Source organism: Cryptomeria japonica, chromosome 1 (assembly GCF_030272615.1).
Source record: "Cryptomeria japonica chromosome 1, Sugi_1.0, whole genome shotgun sequence".
NCBI classification, from domain to species: domain Eukaryota; kingdom Viridiplantae; phylum Streptophyta; class Pinopsida; order Cupressales; family Cupressaceae; genus Cryptomeria; species Cryptomeria japonica.
Window position 1 is genome coordinate 394486199 of NC_081405.1, and position 24264 is coordinate 394510462.

Consider the following 24264-nt stretch of genomic DNA (forward strand, 5'->3'; position numbering starts at 1 on the left):
AAGATTTTGACCAATATGGATAGACGAATCATATTGAAGATCAAAGCATAGGAGATCAATAAAGTGGTGTTCAAACCTAGAAAAAGGATTGAGAAAGCAAATGACATGTACACTTTGCCTTACATCAAGAATTGAACCAAGTACTTATGTAGAAGCTCACAAAGATAAAGAGTGGTTAGAAGCAATGGAGGAAGAACTAACTTAGATTGAGAATAATGAAACTTGGGAGCTGGTTCCAAGGCCTAAGGAAAATAATGCCATAGGTACCAGATGGGTGTTTAGGAACAAGCTGTATGAAGATGGAAAAGTAATCTGAAATAAGGCCAGACTTGTATGCAAAGGATATGCTGAAGTATAGGGAGTTGATTACGAAGAGACTCTTGCTCTGGTAACAAGATTGGAGGCAATTAGATTGTTTCTGGCATTATCAGCATTCAAGAACTTCAAAGTATATTAGATGGATGTCAAATCAATGTTTTGGAATGCAGAGCTAGAAGAAGTCTACATTGAACAGCCAAAAGGATTTCAACTTTTAGACATACTTGAATTTGTGTGAAGATTAGAAAGGGCCCTCTATGGACTCAAACAAGCCTCCATGACATGTTGCTTAAGATTGGATAAATGCCCGCAATAGTAATCATTTGTTGTTTTGGTATAGTCAACAATTTGTACATAAAAACAAAAAGTAATCATTTGTTGATTGTTTGTGGATGACATCATCTTTTGGAGGTAGTAGTGATGAAAAGTACAATGAGTTTTGGGATGCTATGCAAAAGGGATTTGAGATGTCAATGCTAGGTGAGTTGTCTCTCTTTCTTGGTTTATAAATTTCTTAGTTAGAATAGGGTATATAAAAGGAATGTTGAACAAGTTCAAGATAGAAGAGTGCGAACCGGTAAGTACACCTATGGTTACTAGGTGTAAACTAAGCAAGGATGATGAGTACACTCTGGCAAATCAGGCCTTGTATATGTCAATGATTGGCAATTTGTTGTATGTAATTGCTTCTAGTTGGGATATAATGGGAGCAATAGGTATGGTAGCTAGGTTTAAGTGAGTGCCTATGGAAACCCATGTCAAGGCAGTAAAAATAAAATTTATATAGCTGAAGGCTACAATGGATTTTGGTTTATGGTTCCCAAGCGTGATAAGTTCACATTAATTGCATATACCGATGCAGATTGGGTTGAAAGTTCAGATAATTAGAAGAGTACAAGTGGCAAAGCTTTCTTTCTTGGCTATAGCTTGATTGAGTAAAAGGGACTCAATATCCCTATCTACAACAAAATTAGAGAATATTGCAGCAGTTTGTTGTTGCACCCAACTTTTATGGATGAAATGGAATTTTAATGAAATGAAAGTAGAGTTTGATGAGCCCATTTCTATCCATTGTGTCAATACAAGTGCCATAAATATTTTTAAGAATCCGGTAATGCATTCAAGGACAACACATATCTCAATTAATAATCATTTCCTAAGACAAAAGGTTGTAGACAAAGAAGTGAAAGTTAGAATATGTTGAGACAAAGGAGCAAATTGCAGACATCTTTACAAAACCTCTTCCAAAGGAGACATTTGAGTATCTCTATCAGAAGTTGGGAGTGGTTGCTCCCTCCTCTTGATTCAAGAGGAAGTGGTTTCTCCCTTCTCTTGATTCAAGATGAAGTACAGGTTGAGGGGGAGTGTTGACTCCTTGTCACAAGCATACTAGGTGGTCTTGCAGTTTTAGAGTAGTAGAAGTTGGTGGTCAATAGTGCCCTTTGCAAGTGATGTCAAAGGGGAGAAAGAGACCCAAAATGCTATATTGCTCAAGAGGAACAAAGGAGTCAAATGCTTAGAAGCTTCATATATAATTAGGTATACCTCATAGAGGGAGTTTTTGAATGGCTTGGGTTGGGTTGGTGTACTGGCTGCAATTTGTTGTTTGGCATCAGTGACAAAGGGGGGATTTTTGAATAGCGTGTTGTCATTGATGTCAAAGGAGTCAACAAACTGGTGAGAATTAAATATAATTGTACATGACTTCATGTGTCTGGTAGCTACAATAATTTTAATTTCTTCTGACATGAGACTGCTGCAAGCTGTGTGCCCTTGGTCTCCTTGTAATGTGCAACACAATGCTCAAGTTTGCGACATGGCTTAACCGCCTCCCATGGATTCATTAAAACTCACGGTTGTATTGGGCGTTAATAGGTCAATCTTTTGGTATGCGCCCTTGGTCTCCCTGTGATGTGCAACGCAGCGCTTGGGTTTGCGACATGGCTTAACTGCCTTTCGTGGATTCATTAAAACTCGCAGTTATATTGGGCACTAATAGGTTAATCTTTTGGTGCAACGGCAATCGTGTTTCTAACAAACACATTTGAGCATTTGAGTTTCTGAAGTACTCTGACAAGCTATGGTTAATAGCTCTCTTATGTTATCAATTTGCTCTGGTTTTAGTAGTTCCTGATTGTCTATCAGATGTGCTTTTGTGTGGAAGTATTTGTATTATGTTTTTGAGGGTGGTTGCTCATAAACAATATGCGTACTTAGTTGCATTGTCATGGTGTTTGGTTCCGCATTGTATCGCTATTGAGAGTTATGGCTTTGGGTTTGGAAGTTAAGTAAGAATACATATGAAGCATCATGTTCCAGAGTTTGAGGTTGAGCATCACAATACAAAAAGTTAGAAATGACAAAGTGTTTACTGTGTTAGTTGGCTGACCGTGTTGATGTGCCAAAGGATTGTAATGTGTTGACGTTCATTGGGGCCAGTAGAGTGTATGTTGGCTAATGTATAGCATGTCTTTTCTCCTAGAGTAACGTGTTTGTTTCTAGACTAAGCTTATTACACGTTTAGTTTAAGGTTTATTCTTGTGGCCTACTTGTAGATGCAATAATCTTGTTCTAGGCTGACATATGAATGTAATCATCATTATAATGCATTTATATAGTTGATCTAGGCTCATTTCTAGTGTGTTCGTTGATGTGTGTATTTGAAAGATGTGGTTGATGTGCAAGTATGTGGGTGATACTGTGTGAGTAGCATCTCAATCATTGTGTGAGATTTTGTTTGAAGATCATTGGTACTGTGTTATCATGCATAGAAGTTGATGAGATTAGGAAGAATTTGAGCATTCTGCCTTGAAGGTCCACATCTCTTTTAGATGAGATTGGTGTCTCATCTTGGATTAGGGGATTTATTACTCCCGTCGGTTGGTGCCTGCAAATGTAATTGGGGATTGGTGTCTCCGGTAGGTTGGTACCTACTTCATCTTGTAAACTCTTTATCATATTCCTGTGAGGCTGGATTCAGGCAAATGATCCAAGCACCTATTCTCACAATGGTTTTTCCCATTTGTGTATCCATATAAATTTGGTGTCTCCTTGTGTGGATGCATGCTTATGTTTGTTATTTAATAAGTAGCTTGATATTTGAGGAAAGATTAGTAAATACTGCTAATAAAGTTTTTGGTTTCAAAATAGTTGTGTTTATCAAGTAGTTGCTTGTAGATTTGATTGCCTCTTTTGATGCAAAAAAGAGAATCAAATCCAGAAGCAATTACTTGATAAACTAATGGATTGTGGAAATCTGATGAAATTAATAGTTGTATTGCTTAATGTTGAATAATCTCCCCCCCCCAAAACCTTCAGTATATATGTGTTTAATAGGAAGAGGGAGGGAGGAGAACCTAGATATGAGAAGGGAGTTTCATTTTTGCCTTAATAGCTTGAAAATTTTCTTTTTCAATTTAAAGGTGGATAGCAATGATGTTATTCGACAATGCGTAAGCTTTTTGAAGGGAGATACCTTAAAAATGCAAAATCTTGCAAGAATTTGTGATCTTGTAAGGGATCAACTAATGTTAGGGAGACTGCAAACACGAAGGTTGATTGCCTTTTCCTCTTCAAACTTTGTTTGGACAACCATTTTTACAACATGAGGTGGTTTCTTCCCATTTACTACTTTCCCACAAATTTTGTTCCCCAATTTATTTTTGGATAGATTGTTGTCAGGTTGTGGTTTCTTGTGTATAGTGCTTGTGTTGAATGATTATCTCTTATTGCTTATGCTTAATTTCATGGGGTAGGACCCATGGGAATATCAAGTGTAGCATGGTGCTGTGGTAACAAGAGTCAAAGACAGTGCCCCAAAGTTCTTGATTCAAGAACTCATACATGGATTTGGTGGGAAGAGGGAGGGAGTACAACCTAGACAGAAGAAGGGAGAGACAAATGGCGTAGTCAATGTTATGGCTATAATCAAAGTGGATTATGGTATGTCTTATATTGGGTGGTGGGGTGTGAAAGGAGGTGGGGGAGGTGCGGGAAGGGTGAGAACTGGTATGAAGGGTGAATACATTGTTAGCAAGGTGGAGCTAATAATCCACAATGCTTGCACTATTGCCACGGGGAAAACAAGTGAATCTATCAAAGTTGGGAAAATTGAGGAAGCCTGTTAAGAATGTGAAGTCTTTGAGACTCACCTAGCTGGAGAAGGTGTCTCCAATAGTCTGCAACTGTAGAATTCTTGTCAGCAGAGGTTTTTTTGTAAACAAAATTCTTTAAGTTCCAACTCATGAAGATGTAAGTCATCTTGTGCAAGGCCATGAATAGGTATATGAAGGTTCCCGATAGAGAGAAACATTAAATCCTTTTATTAATCAACAACAACCATTTAAATAAAAAATAGAATATGCAGGTTAAAGGCTATAGATTCTAGAAGATCATAAGAGGCAATAAAGAAATATTTTAGAACCATGTCACCAAAAGAAAAAGAAAGAAGAATAAATATTAAATGCTGAAAAATATTCTAAAACTCTCATCACGATCATCTAGAGAGAGTAACAAAAGCAGTGGATCTAGACTTCATTTAGCTCTCTTAGAACATATATAGTAGCTTAGGAAAATAGATAGCAGAAACTTCAAGTGAGAGGACCTAATGCTAATTTTTGACAAATAGCAATATCCTTTAATAAAAGTAAGATGGAAACATAAACTTTGGAGATCTCATACCAGCATGTCAGGAAGATAGGAAATATGGTAGTATCTTTAGTGGCTGTTTGGGGGTTGAAAAAAATGGCAAGATATTTTATCTAATCCTTTTCCCCATGGAGTCAAAGCCAGTATTAGAAGACTACATTGAAGCATAATAACTTTCTTGTATCAAAAGTTGTAAAGCTTGGGATCAGGAGGGGGAAAATTGTTTGTGGATAAAGATTTACTTTATATACAAGCATGTCCTTTTCATTTTTTAATTGAAGTTAGGATAACAATAAAAGAAGAAAGATTGTGATGGATGAATGATAAAAGGCCGTAGCTTTTATTGTCATTTAATTGAACATTCTATTAGATTTTTTGTACTGTATCCATATTCTTACAGATTATATTCTAGGTATTCATGATATCTCTAAGACATTTAAGCTGCCTCATGTTTGCATTGACATTTCTCAACAGACATCATTTCTCTTATTTAGCTACTGAACAAATGTTTAGGCTCAAATGGAGTTTAGCTACAGGATCATGTAGACTTTTCTCATTGTTGTATCTCTCCATGAATTGAAATTGAAGGTGGAATCTATGTCAAAGAAGTATGAAGAAAAGTATAAACAAGCAGGGGAATCAAGCTCTCGATTGGCATCAGAGGAAGCTGCTTTCAGAGATCTCCAGGTGTGATTATAGCCTTTTATTCTATCTATATAAATTGCATGTAAATTGTTATTTGCTGCGAACAAATTTTGAAATACCTAGCACCTCATTTGATTTCTGTAGTTTTGTTTTTAAGTAGGTAAGGCATACAAGATATTAAAATATCACAGCAATTTTCATATTTCAAATTATCTGTTTATCATTGAACAGCAACGGAAAATGGAGTTGTATAATGCAATTGTTAGAATGGAACAAGGAGGCAATGCAGATAGCCTTCTTCAGGTAATATTTTAATAGGATGTTGATACTTTGCACTTATATATCATATCTTTATTTTAATTTATCATGGTGATTATTTCTATATATTGCAGGTTCGAGCAGATCGAATACAAGCAGATCTAGAAGATCTACGAAAGGCACTGAATGAGCGTTCGAAGCAGTTTGGCCTGCGTACAAAGCCCACTTCATTGATTGAGCTACCATATGGTAATCCTTAACACACAAAACACAATTTTTTCCTTCAAATTTGTAAATGAGAACCAATACTTTAAACTTTGATTGTATCACCTATTTCTTTTTTATTCTATGATGCGAAAATGTTCTCTCTGCGCATACTGAATCTTGCTTCACTGGTCGTTGTTCCATGCAATCTGTATAGAATTGACGATTAAACTTAAGCATATTGATTTTATTAATATATCTAGTGGAAGTTATTGCCAAAGCTTCATGACTTCTTGTAAGTTGTTCCTTAACCATATGCAGTCCTTTATAATCCATTTTCAATCCAGGCCAACTCTGATAATCTTCTGAGAATTAGGTCATCGTGCACGAGATTCCTAAATCTTGTTCTTGTATTCAAGGGACCCATACAACTTGAGTTGATATCCTTTTATTATTTTAGTATCTTATTGTCATCATCTGTTCCATGGTAACATTGACATGGCAAACAGAAAGCGTAAATGGACTTCAATTAGTTTTCCACAGGGAAACCTCCTCCCACAAAAAAGGGTTAGGGGCATTTCAGGGATGGGGAATTCCCTTGGGGTGTCCCTACACTGAATAAAGTTTCTCCATGCTATGATAACAATTTTGATATTTTGTCAAAACTTTGATCAGACAGACAACATGATGACATAGATAAATGGGTGACCTTGGAAGAAAGAAGGAATATTACATGGCATTGGGGGCAAACTAGACTCTTAAAACAGCTGTTATAGTTTTTGTTTCGTTGGATGAGCATATTTTGTTGGATGCATGCTCAGTTATCTTAACTTGAGGAGGTTGGTGATCAAATATTTCTCAATTTGTACATCACTAAACACCTGGGGTTAGTAGAATTTGGAAGAAGTGGCAAGGGTGGGTTGCTGATGGATGTTATCAAGTTTTCATAAATGTTTGTGAGTTTCTGCTGACTGTTTTAAGGAGTTTCTAAAAATGGAGAATAAAATAAATAAAAAGATTAAAAGAATGACAATATTATTTCTGATTTTCCAATGAAACTTAAATATTACATCCAATATTTAGTACTGAATAAGATTTCTGATCTTCTACATAAACACTAACTGCTGTGTAGAAATAAGAACAAACCATAGGAGCAGAAAAATAAACTGAAACCTTTCAAATTTTTTTATTTTATTCCAGAAAGAGGTGAGACACCATTTTAAATTGTCTAACTGAAATTTCAGAATTTTATAACTTTTAATACACTCACTGCTGAATTGAATTCAGAAATATTATATTTGTTGTTGTTGAAACCCTGGATAATGCAGATCTGATGATTCAATGAAATATGTTTGATTTCTTTGGATGTGCCGTCTGTACTATGCTATCTGGGAACCTTATAAACAGATCTTAACGAGAATTTATCTGGTTTTTAACTGGTAATCTATTCCCTTTTGGCATCCAGTTGCTGAATGCAAAATCTGGAATATACTAGGATGCTGGAAAAAACCTTCAAATGGTATTAATTTCTCCTTTCAGGTATGGCGGTGGTTCATCGATGCAACAAATAATGGCAATTAGCCACCAAATCTGGGCACAAACTTTGAATTCTGTTTGATGTTGATTGATGATGACCTTCCTCCTATGGCACTGGGATAAATATTGATTTGATCAATTCCAAAATTTGAAAATGACACAATTTTTTAATATAGTGCACCATGCACTCCCTAATGTGTAATACCAATGACAAGGGTTTCCATCCTCACCTCCAGGATGGAAGTTTAGGAGGAGTTTCATCCTCCCAAACCTCATAAAACAACCAAGGATTTTTGTCCCTGGGTGCAAGTTCAAACATAAAGCTCTGTCAAAACGAAATTGCCAAGTGAAATTCTGATGACCAAATGAGCCAAATGGCCCCTTTTTTATACTTTTTCAACTTGGGCCCTAGGACCAAAATTTCTCTTCAATTATTTAAGTAACTGAATAAACCTAGAAGCAATTGACATTTTCAAAAATAAATACAATGTGCAAAATTTGCAATCACATTCCTTCCTTGTGCAGCTTTTTTTTGGGCTTTTAGCATTTTTTCATACAAAGCTACCTTAACAATTTTCATTCACCAAATGTACAAAGCTACCTTAACAATTTTCATTCACCAAATGTAGTAACCTATTACTCTTGTAAAAATGGGTGCTGTTGCCAAGTCCCCAAGTCCCTGGGACATACGGGGCATTTACCCAGATCCTTAGGTGTTATTTTTATGATCAGAATTCAATTAAGCAGAAATAAGGCAATAATGAATAATTAACTCAGTATATATCCTGGGAAAACCCTCCTTCTTGAGGGAGAAAAACCCAGCAACAATATATCACTTATATATTGAATCAATGGACAGCAATAAGCTTTACAAAAGAACCAATCTCTTAGGCCAATCTGAAGATATACAAAATATAATATCTCCTTGATGATAATCAAACTGCTGTAGATAATCAAACTCCTCCTTGAAGTATATTTCTATTTTGTCTTTCAATTTAATCGATGCCAAGTAGGGAGTAATCTATTCCTATAAATACATAGTATGGTGACTTCTCAAATGAGTTGGCATCCTTCACAAGGAGGACGACTTTACAAAGAGAAGAGAGGCGACTTTTCAATGAGTCGGCCTCATCATTAAATAATGAATAAATAAAAAATGAGAAGGCTGGGCGGCGAATCTATTAAATGAACTTAATTCAAATCGGGGAAGAAGGAACTCCCACCGCTATACATCGACATTAGGGACATGTCTCCATGAAAAACAAAAAATTGTTAAGGGTTAGGGCTAGCATAAAACAAACTAAGAAGTCAAAACGCTTCAACATTATCCCTAGAATAAAAAAATAGTTCAATTTAAAGTTGGTAAACTCAGTGACTCTAAATTAAAAAAAACCATTCCCACATTAACTCTAATCTAAAGAAATTTAGGTTAAGGTTCTTAAAATAAAAGTGAAGCACTAGGGTTTTATTTTAAACTTTAAACTCTAATCAATCAAAAAATATTAAAAACTTAAAACTTGATAAAAAAAACCTTTACCTCTTTTATGTGGTTTCTAATAGCTTTGCTATGTTGTGTGCATTAATTGTTTGATGTCAATAGTCCTTGATTGATTTGTGAATTCCTCAGTGCACCCACGCTCTGAAAAATTATGAATGTGGACGGTGTTCTAAAAAGAACAAACCGTTAATCTAAAGCTTAAAAAAGCTTAAAACGTTAAATAAAGCTAAAAAGCTTAAAAACTAAAAAGCAAACTATGCGTTCTTATGAAAGAAGCAATAGTTGACAAATGACTAACTAAATGACCATTAATAGAATCACAAAAGAAGGTAACTGACTAAAATAATTAATTATTCTAATACCCTCCCTTAATGGTCATTGTATCAACTAAGTACCCGACAAAAGACACGAGCTATCAGATTTCGACAATCCATATTAATATTCACTAATTGCTTCTGGATTTGATTCCAGAAGCAATTAGTGAATAGGTCTTTTGATCATAAATGCAATGCAAAGAACACTCTGCTACTATGAAGACCCTCCCAGGATCTGCAAAGTGTTAATGACCAAGAATAGCTGATTCCGGATGACTGATGTACCCTCACGCGCGAATTATAGAAGCCCGAAACCATAATTTTGAGGAAATATCGGCAAACCCTTTTGCAAAAGAGTACCGAGCACTGTTTGCTCCAACAATTCCAAAACAGACTGCAAGATACCATGGTTGCAGATGTTCGCCTTGACAACTCTAGGGCCGACCCAAATTTGAGGTTTTACCCTAATTTTTTTCTACAGAATACTAGGGTAGAAAAAAGTTAGGGTAAAACCCTAGTATTAAAAATTCGGATCTGTAAAGGCACAAAAAATCTTGCTCTAGCTGTGTCAATTTATTTATTTAAAAAAATCCCAAAAATTTTTTGCCGATTTTTCCAGTAAAGAAACAAGAACTGCCGTGGATCCGCATCAGAAAAAACAGCCGAAAATCGCGAACTGAAACAGCCAAAAATCGCGAATCGTGAAAAGCGAGGAAAAAGTAAAAAAAGCTGCCATTGCGTGCTCAGATCAGAAAGTCCAGCGTTGGGCGGGCAAAAATCCGCATCGGGCAGGAGAAAATCCAATGCGGGTGAGACAAAATCCGCTGTGAAAAAAACACATGAAAATGGTAGAGGAAATCACGGAAAATACTTGCAGGTTGGCATGAAAATCACGCGGGCCGGATAAACGAGAAATGCCCAGAAAAAGGCCTCGAACAAGACTCCAGGATAAAAAATCGTGTGAAGAAAAAAAACGCGACCTTCTAAAACATAACCCATGCAAAATTTCGAAAACCCTAGCAAATATTGTGCGTCAAAAAAAATTCCAAACTCGCGAAATTGTTTCAGAAAACCACGAACATGAAAAATCTTCAGAAACCCTTCTGCCCACGAATTGCAAAATCGCCCAGTACACAATAAGATTTTTTTCATATGCAAAATCGCCTAGTACCCAATAAGATTATTTTCATAAAAAAAATCTCTTAAAATTTTATTTTGGAAAAATTCCAGGTAGGAAGAGGCTACAATTTTTTTGCCAAATCTTAAAAAATCCCATCGACCCGCTCTGATACCATGAAAAATTGATTGCTCAAAATAATTGGATTAATTAAATAACAAATATACAAACGTATATAAAGGAATTACAAGACGGTCTTCTAAAAAGAACAAATTGTTAATCTAAAGCTTAAAAAAGCTTAAAACGCTAAATAAAGCTAAAAAGCTTAAAATTAAAAAGCAAACTATGCGTTCTTATGAAAGAAGCAATAGTTGACTAGTGACTAACTAAATGACCATTAATAGAACCACAAAAGAAGGTAATTGACTAAAAGAATTAATTATTCTAATAAATATCCATGGGGATATTTCAAAAAGGTTTTTGACAATGCTGAATATGACACAAGGAACATTTGGAAGGACAGTGTAAGCTACTGCTATAAACTTGTGTCTTTTTCTTTGTGATCTATTATAATATCCTCTCTCAAGTGTTTTCCATTAGCTTCATTGGAGTATCTTGTGCTTCCAAAGGAATGGGTGATCCATTATTTGTGATGTACAAGAGGCATATGCTCTTAGCAGAAGGCATGCTATAAAGTTTTTCTATTTTATTTTGGACAGGTTTAGTATTTTTTTAAGTATGGCCAAAGATTATCATCGTAGTAAAGATTGTTTATTTGTGTTTGTTTAAATATATTTCTAATTTCATTCTGATTCTAAATCTTTGCATTTTGGGCTTGATTGCCATTTTTCAGGCTGGCAACCTGGTATTCAGGAGACTGCAGCTCAGTGGGACGATGACTGGGATAAGTTTGAAGATGAAGGTATGGAATATTTCATTTGTTTTACTTCGCATTCGACAGTTTAGCTAGATTGAAGATTGTTGTGGGATTTGACTTGTGTCTGTGTAAGACATCTCAAGATGACCTTCAGGAGTAGTCATTATGCTAATGACATTTGTTCACATTCTGTTGGTGATAATTCCAAGCAAGGGAACCCACTTTAACACACAAACAACGTTAAGGAGAAAAATGCCTGTGGAATCCTTCTATTACTTAACATTATTCGTATTAGGGCCCTTAAAATCATTATTAGGTCAATCTTCCCAAGTCAGCATGGCTCAGTAGTTGTGTAGTACATATAACGAAATATCAAATAAGAGTTATTTTAATTGTACTGGTTCTACAATTGCCTGGAGAAATCTGGTATATATTATTGTTTCCAACTTCTAGTGAAATTGTGATTAATGTAGAATACGGATGGAAAAATTAAATATACCTGAACGTTCATGCATAGAGTTGTATTCGAGAAATAAGTAGATAAATGAAAACGTTGAAATGTCCTTACTATGAAAGCCAAATGGAAAACATACTTAATATTTGAACAAGACTAAATTGTTACATGTTTTTAAAATTGCATTATGCTATAATGTGATATGTCTAAATTATATAGTTGAAACAACTTTAAGCGGTCTAAAGCTTTGACTTATAGATAAATGATCAAACACCAGGCTGTTTAATTCACTGCTCCTAGGCTTGTAGAAGCATGTCCCAAAATTACATCAGCCTCTTCAAGAATGAATTATCCCTTACAGGTTTTTATGTTTTAACAAAATTTAGACATCCAACATAACGTGTAGACAGATTATAAAGATTTTAAATAGCATAACTCATATAGCAAACTAGAAATGGAATCTCAGGGGTAATTTCTAAACTGCAATTGTTTATCTATTAATAGATCCAAACAAAGAAAATGTCATTTGCTGTTTACAGAAAGAATACACATAATGCACCTTAACAGCAGTGTTCAGAATGCTGAGTTTATGAAACAAATAGCTGCAAGAATGATGTAATCCAAAATCGAGCAGGAAATGCTTTGTATCACATCCAAGAGCATACAATATAGGATGATAAGGCTGCGTTTAAAGGCACTAGGTTTACAAGCCAAATGAATAGACACCAATTTGCGGCCAAGTTCAAAGATACTGTGCGCTTATGAGAAATGTTCACCCCAAGAAGTTCATCTCCACCATCAGCATTAGTATTATGGGCAGCTATCTTCAGACCAAATATATCTCCACGCAGCAACCATCACCTGACAATAGAATGCTCGCCCGGTGAGAATGGAACTGCCCTAAGGATAATATGGAATTGCAACATTTACATGTTACATTGAATCCTGGTATAAGGTGGTCAAAGCTTACACGACACCACGATATAATATTATTTTGCACCAAGTTCATACAGGACCCCAGACCAAGAAGGAACAGAATCATGCTCAACGAAGAATTATTTCTCCCACTCTAGAATTCTGTCTGTAAACATAGGTAATACGCCTTATGAAGGGAACTTGAGCAAGAATAGAGGAAACCATGTCAACTTTGCCTTTTATTAACATGAAATGTGGCGGCCATCATATATAAACTTTGACACCAAGAATGTAGTTTAATCAATTCAGATGTGACCAATATAATCTGCAATATAAACCGACATGCTTGCATTTTTGTGAAAGATGCCAAGTACTGAATGAAGCAGTCTGATATAATTTTCTGATTCTGATTTCTTTGGTTAGCGGTAGGAAGTTTGGTTTGTATATGAGTTTTTTTTGAAGTTTTATGTTTTTTTTGTGTTTTTGAGATATAGGCTTGGGAAATGTAAATGAATAACAATGATAAAACACATACAATTGACTAGAAACTAATTTTCAGAATGTCTGATTTATTAACAGCAACTAACAAATGCCAAGAATAAATGAATTTCAACACTAACTTGCCAAATTGACCTACTAGGGGTCCAACGCCTTGCTTGGAGGGCTTCTTTATTGACTTTATTGAAGGAAAATACTGCTAGAGGAGCTTCCAAAGTGCACCAACAACTCCAATGAGTTTAATTCTTTTAAACAATAATTATCAAAAACAATTTGGGAAGTTTTAAGTAGACCCAGATAGAGTTCTTATATCTTGCCAGGTAAAACCCTCCAGGAATGTAGTATTTCCCTGTATTATTGCATTTGCTGATCCCAATTGACCTTATTCCTCCAAAATGATCACCAATATATTATTCCTTGATACTGACAATGAAGAACAATACAATTTGCTGACTCAAAACCCCTGCAATTATTTTATTGAAAACCCCAAGCAAGATATGATGGTACGACTAGCCTGGGAAAGGTACAATCTGCTGATTGGGACAATATGCTTGCTGGAAATTGTGACTTTTCTGCTCAGATCAGAATTTCAGACCCTAATGTTGCTGTAATCCACCAAAATGCTCTTGAATTTGGTCCCAAAGACCTGAAAAGAGCTTCCAATGAAGTCCAATATGCTGAGTGAGGGTTTTTGTCCTACACCTGCAATTATGCTCCAGAACTCTGCCAATATGCTGCAGACCTGCTGAAGGTAGAAAATTCTTCAAAATTCATCAAAACATAATGCACAAATGAACTCCCAAATGCTCTTTTAACATTCGTCAAACCCTAATTCGAATTTGGGGTTAGGGTTGGACTTTTGGCATCATACAATATGTTAAAATGTTTATTTTTATTAAAAAAATACTTCCCCTAAGTGGTTTGACCCATTGAGGGTCTAATTCCTCATTAAAAGTGGCCATATTATTAAGTTATAACCTTTAAGTTATAACTTCTAGAAAAACGTGCCAAGGGTCCACTTTATTAATATAAAGTGATTTTATTATTTCACTTTATTATTATTTATTTAATCCAACCTTTAATATTTCCTAATTTATTCATAAAATGAAATCCGCGACTCAGATCTGAATTCCGTCTCAAGCACTGTGATCACTGATGTTGCCCAAGTCTTGTAGGCCAATTGTAACTGCTCAAAGGATCCTGCTCTGGTCCTTGGTCCCCTGGGTGGTCATCTAGTCAACTGCTAGTTCTCCCTAAAAAATAGGAGACCTCCCTAAAAAGTAGGAACTGTCATCTGAAGGTCCAAAATGGCTCACAAAGCTCCTACAAAGCTCCATGAGTTGGTGTTGGAAATAAGCCACACCCGGACCGACGATGGATTGGTCCAAGAGGGGCCAGTAGCTCAGTGGTAGAGCACTCCAACAGCGTATGGAAGGTCCTAGGTTCGAGTCCTAGCTGGTCCATGTCTCAACATGGTAGCAGAGCCAGGTACAGGCTAGGAGCCCCAAGCACATGAGAGGTGTGGCTTAAGGGGGGGTGTTGATGTTGGAAATAAGCCACACCCAGACTGATGATGGACTGGTCCAAGAGGGGCCAGTAGCTCAGTGGTAGAGCACTCCAGCAGCACATGGAAGGTCCTAGGTTCGAGTCCTAGCTAGTCCATGTCTCAACACCCTAACCATACCGTTGACCTATGTGAACTCGAATGATAGGTCAACCCCTGCTCATCTCATGTCGCCTAGAAAAGGGGACATTACATTTTGTCTCTAAAAGAGACTTCAAAGAATTGATTATTGCAACTGTAGAACATTGAAATACCTGAAGTGATATTTCCAACAAACTGGCTAGGGCAGAAGTTGCACTACCGAAACCCGCAAACCCTTAGGGTTTTTGTCCTACGACTCAAGCTCCAAGAAGCTTTCCAAATTAAAATGAGAAATAAACCAAGCATGTCTCAAAAGTTGTTCTTTTACAACCATTGGCTACGCCTTTTGGTTTTACCTCTTCTTTACCTTTTGTTTTTTGATTTTCCTCTTTTTTAAATTTAAATTTGAACTTAGGGAAATAATAATAAAGTGACTTGATGTCGCTCACTTAACCATTAAAGTCACTTATTAAATAATATTACCCTTATGATTTACTTTTGAGGGATAATATTAAATAATTAAATTAATTAATTGCCTTAATCCCGACTACAGCCTATGGGAATTAAATAGTCTGCTAAGTCCTTTAGGAGCAACTATGCCGAAGGGGACATTACAAAGAAGTCTATTTGGAACTAATCGAACACAACCACCATTTTTTTTTAATTAAAATTTTCAACCTGTTGATGTGGTCAACTGACTTTCAATGATTGCATGTCGATGGCTTTGTTGCTAATTGACTACTCACAAATGAAGTGTTTACATTCACACACCAGACCATGGGACATTCATGTAATTTTTGAAGCCATAAGTAACTTTATTTTCCATTTGTTCACGAGTACGGATATGTTAGATGTTAGTCCTTAGTGATAGTGGATTCAAACTTTATGTTCTATCTTCTGATGGCCTGTACATGTTCAGCCTTTACTGCAACTACTCTTGACCTATCTGTCTTGGGTCCATGACATGATGCAGCGCCATGTCTTTATGCATAACATTCACTTTGATTGTTCGACATACAACATTAATCTTAGTGGGCAACAACTTCTAAGTGCTTTGTATTAAAATTATAATATAATGTTTCTAATGGTCATCTGTAGTGAGTTTAGTTTATTAGTAGTTTCTATTTTCTTTGTTAGCCAGATAGAATCTTTCCGTTTATTAAGTTTCTATTCTATCTTTTGTTGTACTCTCTATAAGGAGACTGCGTCTCCATTTATAATAACTCATCGATTTATAATAACATGGCATCAGAGCTTAGGTTCTTATTTGGCAAATTTTTAAAAAAAATCGTGGGTTTTCTGATTTTTTTTCCACAAAAAATTATAGAAGGGTTTAGCTTGATTTTTTCCATAAAAATCAGGGAGTTTTTATTTTTGTTTATTACTCATGATGGCTGCGAGTAAATTTTTTGAATAGGTTGGGGGGTTTTGTAGATTTTCTCCTCAAAAATCAAGGATGGGTTTTCTGATTTTTCTCCACAAAAAATCATGGAGGGTTTTGCACGATTTTCTCTTCAAAAATTGTGGGTTCTCTGCATGATTTTTTCTCTACTGAAGAGTTTTCTGACTTTTTCCACAAAAAATAATGAAGGGTGTTGCTGTTTTCTGGGTTTTTTTGATTTTTTTCACAAAGAATCATGAAGGGTGTTGCTGTATTTTGGGTTTTCTAATTTTTTCCATAAAAAATCAAGGTGGCAGGTTTTCTGTTTTTTTTTTCCATAAAAAATCATGGTGGTGGGTTTTTTGATTTCTTTTTGTCATAAATAATCAAGGTGGTGGGTTTTCTGATATTTTCCAAAAACATTCATGGTAGAGGGTTTGCCGATTTTTCCACAAAATCGTGGTTTCAGTTTTGTGCTGATTTTGTTGTCAACAAAAATCGAACTTTTTTGAGAAGCTGATCTTAGTGTCTTTGGATAATGGGAGGGATAGCTTTGTTTCCCAACATCAGGTTGGACAGATTGTTGGATGAATTTGGTCATATCCAGAAGTTCTGTAGACCTAGGGAGGGTTTCAATAGCAGGCTCATGTCGTAGATTTGAAGAGAAGTGGGCAGCCTTCTATGTTTTTTTCTGCAGGGTAGTTAGTACTATGACCATTAAGGGAGGGTATTGAAATAATTATATAATGTTTCTAATGGTCATCTTTAGTGAGTTTAGTTTATTAGGTAGTTTCTATTTTCTTTATCAGCTACATAGAATCTTTCCGTTTAGTAATTTTCTATTCTATTTTTTGTTGTACTCTCTATATAAGGAGACTGCATCTCCATTTATAATAACTCATCGATTTATAATAACACTTTGTTGTGTGTTTGTGGTACTATGCTTAATTGTCATCATCATTCCTGATCTCTACAGTAAGGTCCTGCAAATTTAGCACTGGCTACTGAAAGCCACCTGATATATAGCCAACAAATGTGATGTTTTCTTACAAAACAAAAATGAATTTTACAAATATGCTACTACATTCTTCGTTTCTATGGTAAATCACAGATTTCAATTGATCAGAACAGGTGATTTCCACCATATTTCTTATTCATTTCTTAGTTTATTTCCCTCAATGAGTAGTCACGCCAGTATCCAATTCATTTTCACCTTGGTGATACCTGGTTTTAAAAAAGTTATGTTCCTCATTACCAACATATACTTATTGGAGTGTTTGTTCTTCTGCTGTTCCTTATGAATAGTGCAATTAGTAATATGAGCTATTCCTTAAACATTTTTTAGATAAGGTCATACACAATATGAGCTTTGAGAATTTATATGTGTTTTCATCTTTTTGGTTTCTGAAGTTATGAAGCAAGCATCATGCAATAACTCTTTCGCTATACCAGAGCCCTTATAAAAATGTGGAGATATAAACAAAAAAATATTGTCACCCCATCAACTCTCTCAAATTGGTTCCTAATTGCTTTCTTAAATTTTAAGCTTTTTCTCGATAATTTTTCTGTTACTTTTAAATAAATAGTATTCAAACATGGATGTAGACCCATTAATGTCTCAGTCTGACACCTTGCTTCTTTAATCCTTTCTGACACAAGTAAAGCTGTTGAGATCATATGCCAATAATAATGTCTCGATCCTGATAGAATGTTTATTTGCTTAACATTCAATACAAATTTTGCTTATGTTATTTCCACAGAACAAAACCAAGAGATTCCTTAGTTTTTGCCTACATTCTCAAATATGCTAGAATATTGTCCATGAATACGCACAAATTTGTGCAGCTACTTCTTGAAAATACAATTTGGAAGCCTTTGTCTATGGAGGTGGCTGTCTTCTGCAAGAATGGTATTGGTAGATTTTGGTACTGTGCTCAATCTCACCAGCTTCCTTTGCAGTGTTTGTTATCTGGCTTTTCTCTACTTGTTACAAAGACAGCTACTAAGCGTTAACAGGTTTAAACCTACAACAGTTTCATTAGTTAGTTAAAACATGACAGCCAATAATTTGTTGTGACTAGAATATATCACAAATGTACGAACAAATGAAATAATTAGATATAAATCTTGCATTTCACACATCGTGTAGGCCTCTTTTAAATCTCTAATAAGGAACTTTTTGATGCCTTATAACTCAAACTTCTGTGTAAGTCTTCCCTACTCAAACCAGATCTATTCTTGCTTTAAGTAATTTAGCCATCTAAGAGTCCTCACCTTTTCACTTTCTTAAATAGAGCACTAGTTATCAATAATATAGCGGATTTTGTTTATTTCAGGTTTCACTGCAGTTCAGGATCTAATACATGAAGGAGCTGCACCCAATTTCTCTGCAAATACTAGCTCAGCTTTGGCATGGGATGATAGCAGGCCTTTTGATAATGGATTTGATTACTCGTCCTCTGCAAACTTAGATGTGAAAGCAGAGAATCTCTCTTCTGCTGGGCATCGAGTTACTAGAAGTGGATCTTCTTATGCACATAGTGAGGATGGCTCTGTCAAAAGTGGGAATGGAAGTCCACGAAGCAGAAGTGGGGCTGAAAGTCCACCCCGGGAATTTTTAGCTGTTGGCAAGAATAGTCTTGGAGATGGTTCCGCTGGTGCAAAAGATAGTCAAAGGTGGGTATTATGTATATAAATCTTATGTTTGTTTCTTTGGAGATCGTTCTGCTGGTGCAAAAGATTGTCAGAGGTGTGTATTATGTAGATAAATCTTATGCTTGTTTCTGCCTCAAATTTACAATATGATATTAATAGGTTTTCATTTGTTAAATTTTTAATCATTGATGATAGAACAAAATAAACAAAGGGGCATTGACAATAATATGTTGCTAGAAACTTTATTAATAATATCTTTTAATGCCCTTTTGTATAGTTCTATATTAATTCATTATGTTTTGATTATTGTATTGTTAGCTGTGCTAACATCCCCTCTTCTGTGAATTCCTAAATGGAATCTGGTTTAAGAAGATATCGTTTATAATACTGAATACAAGTTTACAAACATTTTCTCACAAGAACCCATAATTAATAAAATTCATATATCAATGTTTCCTACTAAAACATATTATTTATGTGAATAAGCTGGATCAATAAGCCCTGAACTTCAACATGGTTATCTGTCCATCCCTATGGTAGATGTGCTTGATTTGTGAAACCTGGGTATTTTGTGTCTGGGTTTATATCTTACACTGAAGTGTTACTTTTGAGAATGTGATTGCTTGATTGATCCTGCAGTTTCATGCAGAGTAATTTTTTATGATATCATATGTTTCTTTTATAAAGTTTGAATTTAAAAAGAAAAACTTGTTAAAAACTTAAAACATAGTAATTACATAATTTTAGGACGAATCTTGTCATGGCAATTGTTTTCTGTCCACCCCTAATATCCATTTCTACCCCAACCTCTATGTAGTTTTTCTCAGTATGCGCATTCCAGGTACAATGGGAAACAGATGCAAAAAATAAAATAGAAAAATATCAGAGTATCTCTTTATTCATGGATATATAGTAATTCAAATGTAGTATTTAGGTTTGGAAAATACCTACCATGCCCATAAAATCTTTTTGTATTTTGAATTTTCCCCAAATTAGAAGCTATTCAATTGAGTGATGGCCTTTGGACCCAGCATCAAATCTTTGCATATTTATTTTTTGTCATAACAAGGCTTATAATTTGTTTCAGACTATTTTTGTCGCTAAATTTTTTTGCAGTTTTCTATGTTCTTATTGCCTATAGATAGATAACATATTATACACAGAACACTTGGAAGATAGTAATTTGGACATGAAAGTCTTTTAATTTCTTCGTTTGAGACAATACAAAATGATATAGTGTGTACGGTTAAACCTTTTTTCAAATTAGAAATGTAATCTCTCTTGTATGTTCGTAACATAAAAACATGAATAAAATCTCTAGGACAGTAAACTATGGACGGAATTTACTGCTTATCAGACAACTAAAATTACCCTATCATTTTTTTCTTGGGTATGGGCACAAAACTGCAACAGTTCTTCCATAGATTGATGAGAGATGTTCACTTTATTTTTTATGACTTATACCTGACAACTTAACTTTATTACAGTACAATCATATACTTTGTGGCTAATTGGTTGACACTACAAAGTATGCACTGAAGTTTGATCATATATGAAAAGAGATTTCATAAATCATAGACTTTATTCCACAAAGCTAGAAGTAGTCAATTTAATCATGATCACAATACAAAGATTGCAATAATTACTGATTGGCATTTAATCCACAAAATCTTCACACAAGGCAGAAATGTAACAAAATTGCATCTGTCAAACAATCATCACATGCCATCACATGGACACAAGACGAGCTTGAACAATGATTTCAGTAGCAAATGTAGCACAAAATTAGGATACGAAAATCTAAGTGCAAATGGCACCCATCTACAATTGTTACAATATAATTTATCGGACTAAACATATTGAATTTTACTGAAATTTGTGTCCAAAATAGATTGTTTTCTTATTAAGCAATCTCTAAATACCAAAAGGCCTTGAATGAGTTTTTTTCAAAATAAGAAATCTATGAATAGATTTCTTCTAAAAACAAAACGTTATGAAAATAAAATAACTAGAAGCAAATTTATTTGCGGCCTTCTAGAAACATCTACATTTAAATCTAACAGATCTGACACTATCAGCTCTCCCTTTTTTGTTTACTCTGCAGTAGGTTGGTTCTGCTCCTAATGTTTCTGAAAAGTAGAGGTGACCTTCAACTCTCAATCCTTCAGCAACACCACTAATCTCGTTCCAAGTAACCTGGATTCCTAACACATTTTCTCTTTTGAGAATTCAATTTTCTGATGAGAAATTGTTCTTTAACTCCAATATTAATGTGTCTAGAAATGTCAATGAGCTTGTCCATATTGTCTGTATTGGACTCTTCCTCTCTTTCCAGCTTTTGGTTTACTAGTTTGCAAAATTCAGTTCTCACCTTTGTGACATTGTTCTGTTCCATATTGTCATCATAGAGTATGGTATTTATTATTTAAGATTTGAAAGAGAAAGTATACTGTTCGACTTCATACAACTTGCTTTTCTATTCTCTGAAGGCTTTATCTGCCAATTCAAGGAGCTCAATCATGGAGTCTAACTCTGTCCACTAAAAAATGTGGTTCTCCTTATCATCCTTTATCACCCAGCCTTTATCAAATTTTATAAGCTAAAATAGAATCAATTTGCCTAGATGTGTTAAACAGTCCTCATAGACAGTCATATCATGTAGTAATGTGTGCTCTATTTTTGAAAGATTCCTGATTTTTCTGATTTTCCCTAAATACTATATAATCTGTCGATGGTTTGTATTCCTTGCCAGGTTGCTTTCCCATATGCCACAAAGTGATGTAATTGCCTCTTTGAGCATCATTCTCCGTATTCTTTGTTTATGGATGGGACAGAGCACTTTCTGTCAAAGGTGTTACTTAATGTGCCTTGAATTCATGTATTTCCTTTATCTGTGCCTTCAACACAGTTTTATACATCTCATTTCTATTTACCATGCCATGAATGTTCTCTGAACCAAACTGCAAGAGATTCAAGTCACCACCTTGTCTTGTTTGTGCATCTAAATCTGCTGGCAACTGGAAAGAGATTGCTGCAAATTAATCAAAATATTGAATGAAAATTAAATTAAAAGAATTATAATCGGGATGACTTAATCATTAATCATCCAAGTTCCACCAAGTCTCTGGGACAGGGATGATAGAGAATGGGGGATGTGTTTTTGGGGTGGATTTTTTTAGGGGATGACAAAAGGCTATATAGAAAATCATGATTTTTTTTGTTTTAAATGTAGGGAAATTTCAAATGTTCATATGACAATATTGATAAGGCACTCATCATATACATTACAGATCCTTAAACACAACATTAGATTTGAGTGGATAGTTCACATGAGAGTTGAACAAATTAATAAATGTCAAAACTCAAAATCTAACTACTTTCATAATTCATCGTCAATGTGCATATGATATAAAATTAAAAAGTAGAACAAAATGCCCAAAGGCTGCAAGGTTGAACTACAAAATTACAAAAATATAGAAAATATAATGCTGCCCTTAATCAGCATTTGACAACACTACATGAAAATTGGATCTCAACTTTGAGCCATTGCTTCATCCAATGGAACTCCAACCAATCCTTCCTATGCATCCTCATCAATTTGGGTGGTATCATTGGGATCAATATACCATTGTAAAGCTGAAGTCTTGCCGATAATTTTGAAGTTTGATGATCTTGAAGTCACAAAGCACTATGCATGACCGCCAAATGTTGCCTTTGAAGCAAGGTGTTCACAGTGTTCCATTGCTCCATCACAAGGGGTTTAATATGCTCTGCCCATATAATCTTGAATGAGGATCCCTGTTACAAATTGTTTGCTTCATCTGTTCAAGCATGTTGCCATATGTCTCATAAATCTCTCTAAGACTAGGAGAGTCCATATCCACCTATCTAATGACATCTACAACAAATGAGATGGAGGAGCAAACATGTATACAAACAAATTTTGTAAAAAGACAAGTTAGAAAATTAGTACAATAAAAGCAGAAATGTAATAATAAAATCAACGATCAGTTTATTATCATCAAGGATCATTTGCTTGATAGTTTTCCCTTCATTAGTGTTTACAGTAATCCATCCAGTCCACTTTGAATTCACCATCATCAATTGTAGAGCCTTTCGTAGCTCAAGCATCCTCTCTAACAAAATTGAATAATCGGCATACCTGGTCTACATAGGTTTGAGGATTTTTTTTTTTTTTGAGAAAGTCTTGAGAGATCCAAGTGAGATGTGGTGGTTGCAAATGAACATCTGAATATCCTTAGCTTTTGCCACCTCTTGTGGCATCCAATCTATCTTGCATATGTTTTTCAGTGTGTTGCTCATCACATAAACACATGGGGTCCAAAAGATGTGCTTATAAGCACCCTCCATTATCATACAGTTTTTTTTTGGAATTAAGAAGGCCCTTTGCGTAAGGTTTTAAAATGGTGGAATTACACTCAAATGGGTTTTGTGGTTGTTCTCTTTCACCCACAACACTCTCACACCTTGATGAACCCCAACTAAAGTTGAAATTGTCACATTTTTTTTTCATCTCATGTTCCCTACTCTCACTGCATCTGCTCATGTTTTGTGAAACTATAATGTAGTGCAAACTGGAAATAGAAAAAAGAAAAAAATAAACCATACATTTCTTTCTTAAAACTTAAAAAAAACTGAATTTGTTTTGGAAGAGTCACTTACCTTTTCCACTTCTTTTGTTATCTCACTCACTGCATAGTAATGCTGATATCTCTAGCTGCACCTTCAAACCTTGCTGAAAATGTTTCTTTTTTGTTCAACTTGGCTGTTAATTTTTTGACATGTGAAAATGAGTTAGCTTTAGAATTGTGGGATACACAGGCCACCCTCCCTTGGTACGCGTATCGACATGCTCAGTATGGATATGGGTACGGCACAACCTAGATACAGCCCCAAAACTGTGCCTGCTTGTACTTAGATCTAGGTTAATTTTACAACCACGCCAAATATATATCTGGATTCAATTTTTTTAAAATTTGTGTCATTTCTAGGTGAAAGCTAGCTTGATTTATATACAAGTGCCTTTGTCATGTTTTAGAATAATCTAATTTTGAATCCACCAGTATAATAGTTTTGGATCCTCTGTGAAGCCGAAGAACGAGGACCGATTAGAAAAGTCAGTGGGTGAATGAAACCTGATGTAGCTTATTTATGTATAATAATATTTAAATATTAATAATAAACAATAGTTAAAATAGATGTATTTGTATCTGATATTGTATACGATTGTGTTGCAATGTCCTTGTCCATGCAACTTTGGTTAGCATGAGACAGGGAGGCT

The 24264-nt window shown here is 35.1% G+C and overlaps 1 protein-coding gene across 1 annotated transcript in view; it reads left to right on the forward strand.

The window, feature by feature from the left end:
- LOC131070932 (uncharacterized) overlaps positions 1–24264 on the forward strand; it is a 68676-nt gene that overhangs the window by 42099 nt on the left and 2313 nt on the right. The window contains exons 7-11 of the mRNA XM_058006626.2: positions 5554–5652; positions 5842–5913; positions 6003–6117; positions 11391–11459; positions 18644–18983. Coding sequence (XP_057862609.2) covers positions 5554–5652; positions 5842–5913; positions 6003–6117; positions 11391–11459; positions 18644–18983 — 695 coding nt within the window. The remainder of the gene's footprint in view (positions 1–5553; positions 5653–5841; positions 5914–6002; positions 6118–11390; positions 11460–18643; positions 18984–24264) is intronic.